This window comes from Natrix helvetica, assembly GCF_964273705.1.
Source record: "Natrix helvetica genome assembly, chromosome: 3".
In the NCBI taxonomy this organism is placed as follows: domain Eukaryota; kingdom Metazoa; phylum Chordata; class Lepidosauria; order Squamata; family Natricidae; genus Natrix; species Natrix helvetica.
In genome coordinates this window covers 112663981-112680410 of record NC_138549.1, presented here as the reverse complement: position 1 = coordinate 112680410, position 16430 = coordinate 112663981, and the positions used below count along the sequence as shown (strand labels likewise).

Here is a 16430-nt window from a genome sequence, read left to right as displayed (position 1 = left end):
GAAGGTCACAAAAGGAATCACATCACTTCAGGACACTGCAACCGTCATAAATATGAGTCAGTTGTCAAGCATCCAAATGTAACCATGGAAATGCTGCAATGGTCATAAGTGTGAAAAATGGTCCTAAGTCACTTTTTTCAGCACCATTATAACTTTGAACGATCACTAAATGAACTTTGTAAAACAAGGATTGCCTGTATTTTCGGTCCAGATTACAGGTAGTCCTCAATTTACAACCACAACTGAGACCAAAATTTCTGTTGTTAAGTGAGACATTTGTTAAGTGATTTTGCCACATTTTACGACCTTTCTTGCCATAGTTGTTAAGTTAATCACTGCAGTTGATAAGCTAGTCACCCGATTGCTAAGTGAATTTACGTGTCAGAAGGTCGCAAAAGTGATCACATGACCTTGGGACAGAGCAATGGTCATATGTATGAACCAGTGATCACAAGCATCCCTATGTTGTAAAGATGAAACTGTGAAACATTAGTCATAAGTCACATTTTTCAGTGATGTTGTAACTTTGAACAGTCCCTAAACGAACAACTGTAAGCCGAGGACTAGAAGGGAGACTTAACATTTACTTTGTTTTTTTCCACATCACAAAATACTTGACAGCTGCAAAATGTAAGTGAGAATGAAGTGATTCGGAACAATTCCATTGAACACCAGCAGATCTTTCTATTGCCATAGAAAGGACTGGAAAGGAAATCGTGTCAATATTATGGCTGAGAGACAGGCAGCTTAATAGGACTTCCCACAGCTCAACTGGGTGTGTATCTGACATCAAAATATAATGTTGTACCCATTGTATGACTCCTTTTCCCCATGTTCCTTTTCTTCAAATAACTGATTTTCATTCACCTTCTGGAAAAGCAGATGGGCCCATGTGTGCACTGGTCAATTTGGGGAGGGGGGGACCTGAAGTGAAATTTCAGAGTATCAAGATACCTTTAGGATAAATGATTATTTTCTGATGACTAATAGGCAATTACTATGGTAATTCGGCAATACACGAGCAGGGTATCGGAATGAGAAATTATAGGTAGCTATTCCAGACTCATTTCTATGGTAACAAAAAGAAATGGACATTAAATAGCAGTTATATTGTGGCTGTACTTGGTAATTATAGATTTTTATGTTCAGAAAATATAAATGCATTTATTCATAGTCTTGGGATTATTTAGTTTTATACACTCTAAGGTGCTACATAAATAATAATGATAGTATACATACTGACAGATGCACAATAGGAAAAAAGAGCCCATCCAAAGCTTTGTTCTATTGCTTGAATGTTTTCTTTTTCTGACTTTATGTAAAAGATTGCTGGTATATGAAATGAAATGAAGGTAAAAATATAGATTAAACAGAGAAAAAGGCTTACAACAGAGCTGAGTGACCTTTCTCAGCAACAGAAGTCTGTCCTCAGCAATGAAAGCTCATTAGATGATTTTGGCCCACTCACTCTCTTGCAACCTAGTCAAATCTTGTGAGAATAAAATGAGCTCCACCCCGTGAGCAAACCCTGAGATTCTAAAAACAAGGAAGAAACTAAATTCAGAAACAATGAAATAGAATACTAAGTCTGCACCAAAGACAAATTCCTTGTGTGTCCAATCATACTTAGCCAATAAAGAACTCTATTCTATTCTATATTATTTGCTATCACACACATAGTGCACACAGATGACATCTGATTGTGTCTGCAATTGGATTATGGCTAGTCCAGAGGTGGTATTCAGCAGGTTCTGACCAGCTCTGGAGAACCGGTAGCAGAAATTTTGAGTAATTCAGAGAACCGGTAAATACCACCTGTGACTGACACGGCTCCATCTATTCTCTGCCTCCCGAGTCCCAGCTGATTGGGAGGGAATGGGGATTTTGCAGTAAACTTCCCCTGGAGTGGGGAGGGACTGGAGATTTTACAGTATCCTTCCCCTGCTATGCCCACCAAGCCACGCCCACAGAACCTGTAGTAAAAAAAAAATGAATCCCACCACTGGGCTAGTCCTCACTTAACATCGATTCATTCAGTGAAATTATGATGATGAAGCCATCATCAATTATGATGAACACCCATAACTTCTGAAGGCAAGCCGTTCCACTCGTTAATTGTTCTCACTGTTAGGAAATTTCTCCTTAGTTCTAGGCTGTTTTTCTCCATCCATGATTAGTTTCCATCCATTAATTCTTGTCTTGCCTTCTGCCACCTTGGAAAATAAGTTGACCCCTCTTCTTTGTGGCAGCCCTCAAATATGGGAACACTGCTATCATATCACCCCTAGTTCTTCTTTTCACTAGACTAGACATACCCAATTCCTGCAACCATTATTCATATGTTTAAGCCTCCAGCCTCTCTGTTGCGGTTTTCTGTACTCTTTCCAGAGTCTCAACTGTTTTATAATAAGGTGACCAAAACTATAAACCTAGGATTGCATTGCCTTTTTTTGGCTGCGGTCGCACACTGCTGGCTCATATTTAAGTGGGCTTAAGAGGACTCTCCCACTAGGAGTCCAAGTTTTCTCTCACAGTTATTGCTATTAATCTGTACGTTTCTCAACATTGAATTTCATTTCGTTAGATATGGACCAGTGTTCAAGTCTGTTGAGATTCATCTGGATCTTGAGCCTGGAATGTTGGCTATTCCTTCCAGTGTAGTGTCTGAAATTTGATGAGTTCACCTTCTATTCCCTCATCGAAATGATCTCATGTTGGCTGTTTGCACACTGTATTGCACTGTTCTTCAGTTCCACTGCACTCACCTTGTACCTTGCCAGCAGTGGTGTGTTTCAAAATTTTTAGAACCTATTCTGTAGGTGTGGCCTGTTTTGTGGGAATGGCTAGTTGGTCAGGTGACTGGGTGGGAGTGGCTTGGTGAGCATGTGACTGGGTGGAAGTGGTTTGGCAATCATGTGGCCGGGTGGGCATGGCCAACTTGTAAAATGTGGTGAAACTCATTTAACGACGCTCTTGCTTAGCAACCAAAATGTTGGCTTAGGAACTCTGGCATTTGAAGCATGCAAGTCTTACAGTTGTTACAAGATCATTGCACCCCTAACCCTTTAGAAAAAAAACCTAGGGGTGTTCAAACTTGACAGCTTTAAGACTTGTGGACTTCAATTCCCAGAATTCCTCCTTCCCTCGCTCAGCTGCTATTGCCAGAGTTCTGCCAGGACAAGCGAGATCTTGGGAGGGATTTTCCCTCCCCCTCCAGAGACCCCATGCCGAAAGCTTGGGGAAGGGAGAGCTGGAACTCACTGCACAGGATTGTGCAGCTGCTGCTGTGAAAATATCTATTTTGCCAGCCACAGGAAGGAAGGAAAGAAGCCGGTCTTTGGAAAGAACTATCCCTCCCCCTCCAGAGAGCCCATGCCAGGGGAGAGAGAGAGGAAGTGGGCTGGTTTGAATGCGGGAAAGCGGGCAGTTTAGTGGCCAGTGAGTGCCCACTTCACTCGTTCGGGCAGGGGGAGAAAGAAGGGAGGCATGCGATAGCCGAGGGTGAAGGAACTCTCCTTCGCCCTTGGTGGCGGGGGTGCTTTCTCTCACGCCTCCTTTCTCTCGTGCCTCCTTTCTTTCTCCACCTGCCCTAACAAGCAAAGGAGGCACTGCCGCCCACCTGCCTGCCTGCATTCAAACCAGGCTGCCTCCCCTCTCTCTCCACATAGGCTCTCTGAAGGCGAAGGGAAGGTCTCTCCCAAGACTTGCATCTCTTACCTCGCGGCACAGTTCTGGGATGGTGGGATATTCTTTTTTTTGCTGGAACAGGGGGCATAGCCTCGACCCCTGCCTTCCTGACGCCTCCAGTCCAGCTCCGTGCAATCTTCCCGCCACCCCACCAACCTGGCAACACTCCCGGCTGCAGTTGGCTTTCTCCTGCCGATCCTTCCTCTCTGGGTGTCCGGGCGGGCCCTGGGTCAGTCAGCAGCCCATGCACCGCCACCATGTGACTACTCTGGGGGCGCAGCCAGGAAGGATTGGTAGGAGAATGCCAACTGCAGCCGAGAGTGTCCCCAAGTTGGTGGGGTGGTGGGGAGATTGCACAGGGCTGGACTGGAGGCAGCAGGAAGGCAGGAGTCAAGGCTACGCCCCCGTACTGGCAAAAAAAAGAATATCTGCTGTCCCAGAACTGCATCGCAAGGTAAGGAAGCAGGTCTTGAGAGAGACCTTCCCTCACCCTTCAGAGAGCCCATGCCGAGAGACAGGAGGGAGATGGGCTGGTTTGAATGCGGCTGAGTGGGCAGATGGAAAAAGAAAGGGTGCGTGTGATAAAGCACTCCCGCCACCCCCGGCTATTGCACACTTCCGTTCTTTCTCTGCCCACCCAAGGCCTGCCCGGATGCCCAGAGAGGAAGGATTGGCACCATCCCAGGCAGGAGAAAGCCAACTGTTGCCAGCAATGGGGCACAAAGGAGCAGCTGCCCAGCAGCTGCCATGTCCTGTTGCAGGCACCAAGGGTGGCCTCGATGTCCTGCCTCCCTGCCGCCTCCAGCCCTGTGCAACCTCCCCACCACCCCACTGGCCTGGGGACATTCCTGGCTGCAGTTGGCATTCTCCTAGTGATCCTTCCTGGCTGTGCCCCCAAAGCAGTCACATGGCGGTGGTACTCCAGCTGCTGACCAACCCAGGGCCCACCCAGACGCCCAGAGAGAAAGGATCAGCAGGAGAAAGCCAACTGCTGCCGGCAATGGGGCACAAAGGAGCAGCCACCCAGCAGCTGCCACATCCTGTTGCAGGCACCCAGGGTGGCCTCAATGTCCTGCCTTCCTGCCGCCTCCAACCCCGCACACCCTTCCCACCAACCCACTGACCTTGGAACACTCTGCTGGACAGCCTCTCCTTTGTGTCCTGTTGCCGGTTGCAGCTGCGTCCGGGCAGGTGCGGCACCCCTAGAGGGGTCACATGACAGTGGCGCATGGGCTGCTCAACATCCCAGGGCCCACCCAGTTGCTTCTGGAGAGGGCAGGCAGATGGGCAGCATCTCTCCCCCACCTCCTCAGCTGCCTGCAGCCTCGAAGCCTCAGTTGGGCGGGAAAAGGTAGTAGGTGGACGGAGCAAGTATGGTGTGGAAGGGCAAGGTGAGCGAACGGCGACCAGGCCAGGGGAAGGAGCATTCCAGTATGGGGCCTCCGGAAGATCAGGTACGGGAAGGCACGCTAAATTTCACCAACCGATACGCCCAGTGCGTACCAGCTAAAACCCACCCCTGCTTGCCAGCCACTAGCACATTCTCCCTCATCTGACAGTAGCCATATTTACCTACCTGAAAGTCTGTTTGTGAAAGACCTGGGAGTTGCAACTTCCTGTCAGCTTCTTCACAGACTTTGGCTGTTGGAATCGGGCAGGAAGTTGCAAGGAGGCCCTCACTTAAGTACCTGTAATCCTTGTTTAATCACTGCAGGGATTACTGTCGTTAAGCAAGGGGGTCGTGTGACATCACATTGTATGACAGCAGTGCTTAGCAATAGAAATGCAACTGATTTCTGAGTACCTTTACACCGGATTGCACTTTAAAGCTTTCTTAAATCAATCTTCAGGATGTGGTTGTGGTTTCTTTAAGGTAAGTAAAAATGGAAAAATAAAGATAAAGTTTGTATGCTGATGTTGAATAGCTCCAGATACCATATCCCCCCACCCCCACCCTTCTCTCCAACTCTTCTGATTCCATTTGAAAATTCAGTATGGACTGATTTGTTTTGATCATTTGCAGATCCTAAGATGCTGCAAGAACTGAGATACTTATGTTTGTAAGTCTATAGAGCTCTCTGAAGGTTGGCAACCCTTCAACGCATGTTGTCCCTGGCTTTTTGAAAATAGACTATGATTAGAAAATTCATGATTGTTTGTTGCCCGGTTAGTGAATGACTCCTCATGTTTTCATCTTAAGATACACCCAAGTGCCAACCATTATATTAAAGTATTGACTAAAAGGGAAATGATAGAGTTTTGATATGTAGAAAAAGAAAAGGAGAAAAATAGGGATTTGGTTTATAGCTATCATTCATTAGTTTTAAAGTCAATGCAGCAACTGAAATGTGACTTATCAAGGGTCTAGTAGCAGGAAAGAGAAGATGGAATATCTATGCCTATAATGCACTTTCAAACTTCTAGCTACAACCTTTTTAGTTTTGCTATTGGCACCTGTCAAATTTCCTATGCAATTCCATTTGAACATAAAAATAAAACCAAATCATCCCTCCAAAATCCCAGCCCCTAGATTTCAATGAGAACAAAAATTAAAATTGGATGCAACTCCATAGAACAGAGTTAAACACAGAGGCACTTCTCTTCTACAGTATGAAGTTGAATTTATTAACATCGGTTCTCCATCGTTTCTCTCCAACTAATTGGGCACATTGAGTACTTCCTAAGAATAAGTCTAGCAAATGACTGCCTGGAGCAACCTCCTAGCAGGGCATTTGCTCATCGGTATTCACTGTCTCTACCAGAATGTAAAGAAGGAGAAAGCACATTCTCCCAAGAGCATGTAAAGAACAGATAAAAGGGGAATAGTGACTCAGAATGAAAAGAAAGACTCAGGGCTCCACAAAAGGTTTTACCTCTTGCAGATTCCTCACCTAAGGATTATATTATTTCCACACACAAACAAGAGGATTTTGAATTATTATTTATTATTTCAGTTATCTCTGTCTAGTAGGCTTACTACCCAATAGCAAATTCACTTCTAGCTAGGAAAAGATTGGGCTGTCTCTGTTTTCTTCTTCTTTTTCCTTTTTGCTGAAGGTTTCAGGTTGGACACAGAGGGCATTATTATTCTCCTTTGTGAAGCAGCCTTTAGAGGAAAAAAGTCTCTGAGCAACATACCCTACTGACTTGTGTACCAAGGTTTTACATATTTATTTGTGGCTTATTTCCCAGACTAGGCTGATACTGTTTCCATGCTTACTACCCTGGGAAAAATGGATTTTTTAACCTAGGAAAAAACAACAATAATAAACTAGACGAAGCTTAAAACAAATGTGATTTCAAATTGGATAACTGGAATGTTGCACTCAAAAGTAGGATGGATGGCTAAGACAAAACTAAGATGTAAAATGATCAGATAACCGGGTTACAAATTCCTTCTTTTTGCTTGTTTTCAGCCACATCTGCACGTTAGGAACAAAGAAGTTAAAATGCATTTTCATTTTTCTAATGGAGAGAGTTCGTAAGCAATTGGGGTTAAGTCCCCAGACTAGAAAGCAAGAAATCATGAATTCAAGTCCCACCTTAGCCATGAAAGCCAGTTGGTGACCTTGGGCCAGTCATTTTCTCTCTTAGCCCAACTCACCTCACAGGGTTGTTGTTGTGGGGAAAATAAGAGGAGAAAGGTGCATTTGATATGCTATTTGTAAAAATAATAACAGCAAGAAATAAATAAATAAACAAACAAACAAGGGTCCCCTCTTTACTTTAGCAAGAGAAATGAGGTATGCAAAGGAATAGGCCCAAGTACTTTGTAATTCCCCACTGACCAGATTGTCACTTTCCTTGAAAAGGAAGTTTCCTGTCCCCACATACAGTGAGGTCATATAAACGTATGACTCATTTATAAGTCTCTCCCCATGACATTATTTCGGCACACAGGGAGTTCACCTCACACCAGTTCCAGGACAAAAGGTTTGTCTAGTAACTCCTGAGAACGAATATCATAGCTTTCTTCAAAGCCCTAAAGATTTTCCCAAGAGAAGAAAGCTACGATCAATGCATTACCTCTCTCTGAATGCTGGATATGGAATAGCAGACTTAAATAATAGGAAAGCAAATTCTGGTTGATGTTAGAAAAATAGTTTAGCAGAGCACTTTGACAGAGGCATATATTACCTGGAGGGATGGCAGGCTTCCCTTTTTTACCTTCAAGAAAAACCCTTGTTGGGGATGCTTTGATTTGAATTCCTGTGCCGAGCAGTTAGTGTAACTTAATTGTCTAAATGACCTCTTCCAACTCTCTGATTCCTGGGAAATCCATACAAAATCAAATGCCTTTTGCTCCATTTTCTTGCCTTCATCCTCTCTACTATTTTTCTGCATCTAATTGCTTCCCACTCTAGAGACTTCCTTCCCATTTATTCCGTTCTAATATGGTTATTGGGCAACTGCTGTCTATAATTAAGTGGATGAAAAAGACTCTTAGAAAAGTTAGGCTCCCTGGTTTCCGCGGTTAGAAATCAACTGCTGAGCACTTTTTCCCCTCAGCCTCCCTTAGTTCTAAACGCCATGTTAAGATATTGAGATATACAGAAACAGAACTTTGCCTACCAGCAAACATTCTTAAGAGGATTCAGACTTGAGATGTGACAAGCCTATGTGCTATAATTAACATATATATTTTACTTCCCCAGTGTGTCTCACTGTCACAGCAAATAAGTGAAAGCAATAATGAAAGAGTGCGGAACAGAGCAGGATCTGCTAACTGTTGATTCTGATTGTAAACTTTCAGAAGGAATAGAGGCACTTTTTTTGCTACTGCCTTGTCAGAGAATTTTAAGGGTGCTTCAGCAGAGATCTGCCACTATTAAGAAGCATATTACCTTCCATGCCATCTGGGGGTCTCTCATCTCTGCAAGGTGAAAATGACAAATTGGAACTAATCTAAGCTGAAGATGGCACCCTTACAGGCATGTTGCCTGCAGGAACAGATGTCACTCTTTCAGCTACATGGTGACAAGTTTAGAGCAAGCTTGGGATAAAGGAAGTTCAACCCTGGCCCCAGGATGTGCCAGCTTTTAAATCAAGAGTACGTTGTTGTGTTTCTCTGCCTTATCTATTGTTGCTGGAGGTATCACAAAATATCCAGAAGGTATTAATGCTAAACTGCCAGGAAATATTGAAAGTCTGAAGAAAACAACTTTCTTCCTTGAAGTGTAGCAGTCACAAAGGATTAGGGAAAGATGTTATTTTGGTATTTCGCTGATAGAAGCCTCTTTTATCAGTCGGATCAGTTTAAGCCTATTTTCATAATCATATGTGGTCCATTGCAAATCATAGATTGCACTTTCCTTTCAGGGGTTCAGGCCTGAACCATGCACACAGCTTCCAATGGTCTCAAATTAAATTCCATTTTTTCTCTTTTTGAGCCCTGATCCCAATGCATTGCAAATTACTATCATGTATTATACTGTAATTGGTTGTTTCTTAAATGGCCAGCTTTCGTTCTTTGGGTGTCCAACAGAGTCAGCCTTTTATCAGTGCAGGCATGTCATTTATCTATACTTTAATTATGTGGGTTTGTGCGGGAATTACTTAGATCTGGTTTTGCCCTCATCTGTGCGAAAGGATGTACTCAATAAAATTTTGCATTAAGAGACTGGATAGTCTCAGCTGTGCTTATTTTGGTTGGGTTCGTCAGCTAGAAGGTTGACACAGTTATTAACAACTGTGGCAAGAAAGGTCTGAAAATGAGGCTAAACTCGGTTAGCAAATGTCTCATTTAACAACAGAAATTTTGGGCTTAATTGTGATCGTAAGTCGAGGACTAGCTGTACTGCGTAGCTGAACTTTTCTTTACTCAGCTGCTGCCTAGCTTGGATTAAACACTGATTGGCTGAAGATGTTCTCTGAAATATCTAGACTCTCATAGCTGAAGTTGTTTAAGATCTGTAGATGATGAGCATAATGTGAAGAAATCATGACTAAGTTTTAAAGTACTTTAAATGTAATGATGATTAGATGAACTAAAAAGTCTTATATTCAAAATATGTAAACATGACTTAATTGGTTAGCTTTATCGACTTGATCAGGTATTTTTTTATCTCAGACTTTTAAAATTCTCTTTTCCTGTTTTCTGGCCCTGCAAATAACTGTTCTAGAAGTTAACTAACCCAAGTGTAACAGTCATCCTATACTGCATGCTCATACCTGTAATTGCCAAGATAAACTCCGTCTGGATTAAGCATAGGAGCGATCTTGAAGACCAAATGATCCCGTAGTACTTTGGCAATTGGATGTGGACTCACAAGAAAATCAATGATACCTAGGGGGAAAAGTATATTAATTTTTCTTAATAAACACAAAATAATGTATGTTTTTCTAATTATATTGAATTCCATTGTAATAGTTTACTAGATATAATAAAACCAAAACAGCAATTTCCAGTTATTTTTATCAAAGATGTGCAAATTGGGTCTAATTCAATTCAAATATCCGAATGGATTCAGAAAATCAATTGGAAAATCAGTATCTTTTAATTCAGATGTCTGAATCAATTTAGGCTAAATCTCCGAATTGAACCGGACTGGATTTAGATTGATCCAGACCATTAAAATCCAGATGCATATACATGGTGTCTGAATCCACTTGGAAACATTCAGTTCAATGAACTAATCTGTCAAACTGATTCAGTACCACAAATTGATCAAAAAGGTTATGGCTGCCCAATGTTTATACCAATTAAATATAAAACATATTTTCCATACACTTTAACAGTTCATTTCTTACCATTTATGCAAAGTAAGTTTTAATTGGTGAAGTTAAGTTCTTCACCAATTAAGTTCTCCATGTCAAAGCGGCGACAAGATGTATTATTATAGGTGGATTTATCTCTCAACCTATCAGGTTGTATCATATCACAGCACCCAGCAAAGTTGCTCCTTTAATCTTCAACTTGATTATTGAAGCAGTGGTGCCTTCTATTAGACAGCCTCCAAATATTGATGTAGTAGCACTTAGGTGCTAAATATAATTTTTTTTCTTTTCTGCTGCTAATTTTATGACTCTTCTTGATGATTATGTAATGTCATTACTAATTTGTATTGGAGCAATATGGTTTTGCTATTATCTGGAAAAAGTCTAATGTGCTGCCTTTAGGATCTGCTGTATTGGTAAATTACTGTAAGAAATTTGTACAGACTTTATAAAATATATTTTATAAAACATATTGAAGAAATGTATCATAAAATCTGAATCTGAAAGTACAGACAAATTTAGTAAATACAATTTCCATTAAAATTTGGGGTAAGATTAATGTTATTAAAATACACAGTACAAGATTAATATATATTTTAAGAGAGATTCCTATATTTATTTTATTCAAATTTCTAAATTAATAAGAATTTCTTATAACAAAGTAAACCTCCTTAAATATTATTGGCCTAACTGACTACATAATACTGGACTTTACTACATTTTCAACCCTAACATTTGGCTTTTATTTTGACATCTAGAGTATATCATTTTGGAATTAGAACTTCTATGAATATTCTCTTCCTGGGGCCAATTTTTAGATGAAGTTTGTGTAACACCTTTGAAATCTTGGCAAGTTTTTCTGCATTTCCTGTCTTGAAAGCTGCCAGGCACATTTGATTATTAATAGATAAGCAACTATGTTTTGATGTTTTGATCCTGAATCACATGAGAAATTTATGTAATGGAATCTAATTTGAAAATAGCAGGAAGGTCATTTTGCTGGAATACTTAAGCTAAGCAAGGGATCAACACTTTTAATCAGTTTTTTTTTAAAAAAAAATACTTGCTTTAAAGATGGAGAAGTTGGATATGATTAACTCACATTATTCCCTTGGCAGTATATACAAATAAAACATATACTAATTAAACATTATGGCTGGAAACTCTAGCGGCATCCAAAGTACCTGTAATTTTAAGATCCATAAGAGGTGTGTATTCGCTTGAAAATCCCAAAGATGCTTTTTTTCAAGAGGCAACTGGACTTTCCGGTTTTTCTTTGAAGACGTTTCACTTCAAAGAAAAGAAAAACTGGAAAGTCCAGTTGCCTCTTGAAAAAAGTATCTTTGAGACAACCATAACCTGTATGACTGAGAATCTCCATAGATATTCACTTGAATAGAACCCAACAATTGAATACTATAAGATTTGTTGTTTGTTGGTTTATCCCATTTATATGGTTATCAGTAGAGAATAAAAAATATGATCTTTTTTTTTAATTGAAAAAGTTTTATTCAAACATATTTTCCCCCTTTAAGCCCCCCACCATACAGTATAAATCCCATACAGATACTATACCCCTCCCCTCCCCCCAGCCCCCCCTAAAGAAAGGAAATTCAAATATTATACCAATTATTTTACCCCCTCCCCTCCCCCTGTCTAAAAGTAGATTACTCATACACATATTGTACCCCCTCTCTTCCCAACAATCACAATATAAATTTCTCTTGGAATAATAATAACCCATCAATCCCTTCTTCTAAACTAATTTAACATATATAAATCATAATATAAATTTCTCTTAAAATAATATTTCATTAATCCCATCTTCTAGTATATTTATACATATATATTACCCCACCCTCCACCCTAACCCACCCCCACCTCCCACTCAACCCCCCCCCTGACTTCCACTATACACCACTCTAATGATTCCAAGCATCCCATGTATTATTTACTCTAATCAACTATCAGTCTAAACAATCTTAGCTAAAAGCTACATAATACCTCCTAGTCTGATACTTATTCTGTATATAATCAATCCATTTTGCCCATTCTTGTGTATAATTCTCCTGCTTCTGATCTTTTAAAAAAGCTGAAATTTTTGCCATTTCGGCGAACCCCGCCACTTTCTGAGTCCATTGACCAATTGTCGGTAAAAAATCTTTCTTCCAATGTTGCACAATCAGCAGCCTAGCTGCTGTGACCATATACAGAACCAATTTTGTTTCCCCTTTAGTAAGATCCTTAGCTATGCCCAGTAGAAACATTTGCGGAGTAAATTGTATTCTTTTTTTCAGTACATTTTGCATGACCCACCATATTTTTATCCAAAAAGCCTTAAACTTATTGCAGGTCCACCATACATGAAAAAAGGTAGCATCTAGGCACCCGCATCTCCAACATTTTGGTTGAATATTTGGGTACATGCATGATAATTTTTTAGGATCTAAATACCACCTGTAAAACATTTTATAAAAATTCTCCCTTAAATTCTGTGACTGTGTAAATTTAACATTCTGAACCCATATTCTTTCCCATGTTTCCAACATAACAACTTCACCAAAATTCTGAGCCCATTTAATCATACAATCCTTAATCAATTCACTTTCTGAATCTCTTTCTAACAGTACATTATATATTCTTTTAACTTGTTTTGGGCCAGTCTCTTTTATCTGCTTAATCAGATCCACTTCTTTGTCCATAAAACCGACCCTTCGATCTTCTTCCCATCTCTTCTGAAGCTGTATGTAATGTAACCAATTTAAAACAATTCCTTCTTCCAACAGTTGTTCCAAAGTTTTTAACTTCCATTCATCCCCATCAGCGATAAGCACATCTTTGTATAAACAACCCCCGAGTGACTTAATCATAATCCCCATGGTGTCTGCAAGATCCAACCAAAGCGGTATTTTATAATCCCAATTGGGCCGGTGCTTCTTCCATACTCTCATCAGGGCACTTCGGAGAACGTGATTGTTGAACACTTTGTCCACCCTATCTTCATAAAAAAGATATGCATGCCATCCCAGAACAAGATCATGGCCTTCTATATTCAGCAAATCCATTTTTGTTTTCCCAAACCAATCTGCTACATGCGTTAGTACCGCAGCTTCATAGTACAATCGAAGGTTTGGGAGTCTGAGGCCGCCTCTTTCACGAGTATCTTGCATAATCTTCATCTTTACTCTCGGTTTTTTCTCCTTCCAAACAAATTTATTTAATGTTGCTTGCCAATTTAACAAAGTTTTATCTGTTTTAAGCACCGGTATCATCTGGAATAAAAAGATAAATCTAGGTAGAATGTTCATTTTAATTGCTGAGATCCTTCCAAGCAAAGACAATTGTAGCTTTTTCCATACTTCAAGGTCTTTCTGGATCTTTTGCCACAACACTTCATAATTATTTGAGAAAAGTTTTGTGTTCGATTCTGCAACTTGTATTCCTAAATACTTGACCTTGGAGACTATTTCAAAGCCTGCTAAGCTTTCAAATCTCTTTCTTTGAGACTCTGTCATGTTTTTAACCATCATTTTCGTTTTGTTTTGATTTAGTCTAAACCCAGACACCATGCCAAATTCTACTATAATATTTTTCATCTGGATTATTGATTTCAAAGGGTGTGAAAGGGTAACAACCAGATCGTCGGCAAATGCTCTAGTTCTATATTCCTTTTGCCTAATAGTTATGCCATCTAAGGATTCTGAGTCCCGAATTGCGTTCAACAAGACTTCCAAAGTTAAGATAAATAACAATGGAGATAATGGGCAACCTTGTCTTGTACCTTTTTGTATCTCGAAAGTTGTTGACAAATTTCCATTAATAATAAGTTGTGCATTTTGTTGCTGATAAATTGCTCCAATCGCCTGCCGAAATCGTGGTCCCATATCCATCTTTTCCAAAGTCTTGGTTAGAAAATTCCAGTTCACTCGATCAAAGGCCTTCTCTGCATCCAAGAAGACCAGCGCTGCCGAGATCTGCTTATTCTTATCAAGATAGTCAATTAAATCTATGAGTTGCCTTACATTCTCCTTCATATGTCTGCCTTCAATAAATCCTGCTTGATCATGATGAATAATCTCTTGAATAATCGGCATCAATCTGTTGGCTAGTACCTTAGCAAATATTTTATAATCTGTATTCAGAAGAGATATCGGCCTGTAATCTTCTGGTTTCTTAGGGCCCTCTTTATCTTTGGGTATTAATGAGATAAAAGCCGCTTTCCATGAGGAGGGTATTTTACCGCCTTGCTGTATGTTACAAAAAAGTTGTGTAAGATATTCAATCATTTCCAGTTGTAAAGTTTTATAGTACATTGCAGTCAAACCATCAGTCCCTGGAGCCTTTGCTAGTTTAAGTTGGTTTATAGCTAAAGTGATCTCATCAGCAGTTATCAGACGTTCCAAATTTGCCTTTTGAAGCACAGATATTTTAGTAACCCTTTTTTCTTCCAAGAAATCATCTACTGACTTGTTCTGTATATTATCGCGTACATATAACTTAGCATAATAGTCCACAAATGATTTTTTAATCAAATCTTGTTGATATACCGTCTTCCCTCCATACTCAATTCTATCAATAATTCTATCATTCGTGTTCCTTCTCAAAGTATAAGCCAACCACCTACCAGGTTTATTAGCGTTAGCAAAGGTGTTATGTTTAGCAAATTGCAAGTTAGATGCCGTTTGTTCGGCTATAAGCATTTGAAATTGGTCTTTCAACAATTTTAGCGCCATCTGGAGCGTCTCGTCTTTCGGGCTTGTTATAAGCAGCTGTTCCTTGCTTTTTATTTCATCTTCCAGTTCCATTCTCCTTTTCTGTCTAGTTTGTTTATGTTTGAAATTCATATGTATCAGGACCCCACGCATGTAAGCTTTACTTGCATCCCAAACTGTTTCAATGGGAGTACCCTTATTCATATTAAAACTGAAAAATTCCTTCATGTGTTTTTTAAGTTCATCAACATTTTTTTTTGTATCTAAATAAATTTTCATTTACTCTCCAAGACCTTCTTGGCCTCTTCCCTAGTTCAATTTGTAACCACACCGGGCTATGGTCCGTAAGTGTCCTGGAGAATATCTTGGTTTTCTTAGCTTTAGGGAGTAGATCCGGTGTTAACAAAAAGAAATCAATTCTTGAAAAGGATTTATGTCTATCTGAGTAAAAAGAAAAGTCCATCTCATTTAGATGTTGTATCCTCCAAACATCTTTTAATTTCAAGTCATCTTGTAGGTCAAAAAAGGCCTTTGGCAGTTTGGTAATGAATTTGGTCGTTGTTCTCTTATCTATTCTTGGCGAAATCACTCCATTCCAGTCTCCCATAATTAAAATACTCTTAAAATTCCAATCTAAAATTTTTAAATGAAGCATCTTGTAAAAACTTTCTTGTAATTGATTAGGTGCATAAATTCCTAAAACCAAAATAGCACCAAAGTCTGTATCAAGTTCAATTGCTATATATCTACCACTGTCGTCTGCCTCTATAACCTTGGTTGGGAATCTTTTATTTATATATATCACCACTCCATTTTTCTTTACCAAGTTAGAGGCAGCATACAATGTTCCCAGTTTTGAGTTCACTAAATACTTCTGGTCTTGTAGCCTAATATGGGTCTCTTGAAGACAAACAACATCATTATTAAATTGCTTCAAATAATAAAATATTTTTTCCTTTTTTGTGGAGAGTTCAATCCATTCACGTTCCAAGATAATAGCTTAAGCATCTTTGGGTCTAATCTGGAGCGTTGAGAGCATTTGCTGAAGATCTTTCTCCACAAGACTAATCTTCGGCCCGGCTTTTCCCATGGCTCCAGTTTGCTTCTTAACTTCTTTCTTAGCACGTTGTATTTGGGGGTCCACCTGCTTGTGAGTTTCTAGCATTTGTCTAGTCGTGGATCTGGTAACGCGTTGTTCCACAGGTTTAAGTATCGGCATTTCAATGAGGGTCTTAGACGGTCCTTCTTCTAAAAAAGAGCTCAACAGAGATCCGGAGGGGTCCACTCGAAATCCACCTTCAGCACCCTGCACCT

At 40.1% G+C, this 16430-nt stretch overlaps 1 protein-coding gene across 2 annotated transcripts in view; it reads right to left on the bottom strand.

Moving 5' to 3' along the window:
* The window catches only part of BEND5 (BEN domain containing 5), a 918531-nt gene that overhangs the window by 212423 nt on the left and 689678 nt on the right, over positions 1-16430 (bottom strand). For both annotated transcript variants that reach the window (XM_081947742.1, XM_081947743.1), the window contains exon 8: positions 9859-9973. In XM_081947742.1, coding sequence (XP_081803868.1) covers positions 9859-9973 — 115 coding nt within the window. The remainder of the gene's footprint in view (positions 1-9858; positions 9974-16430) is intronic.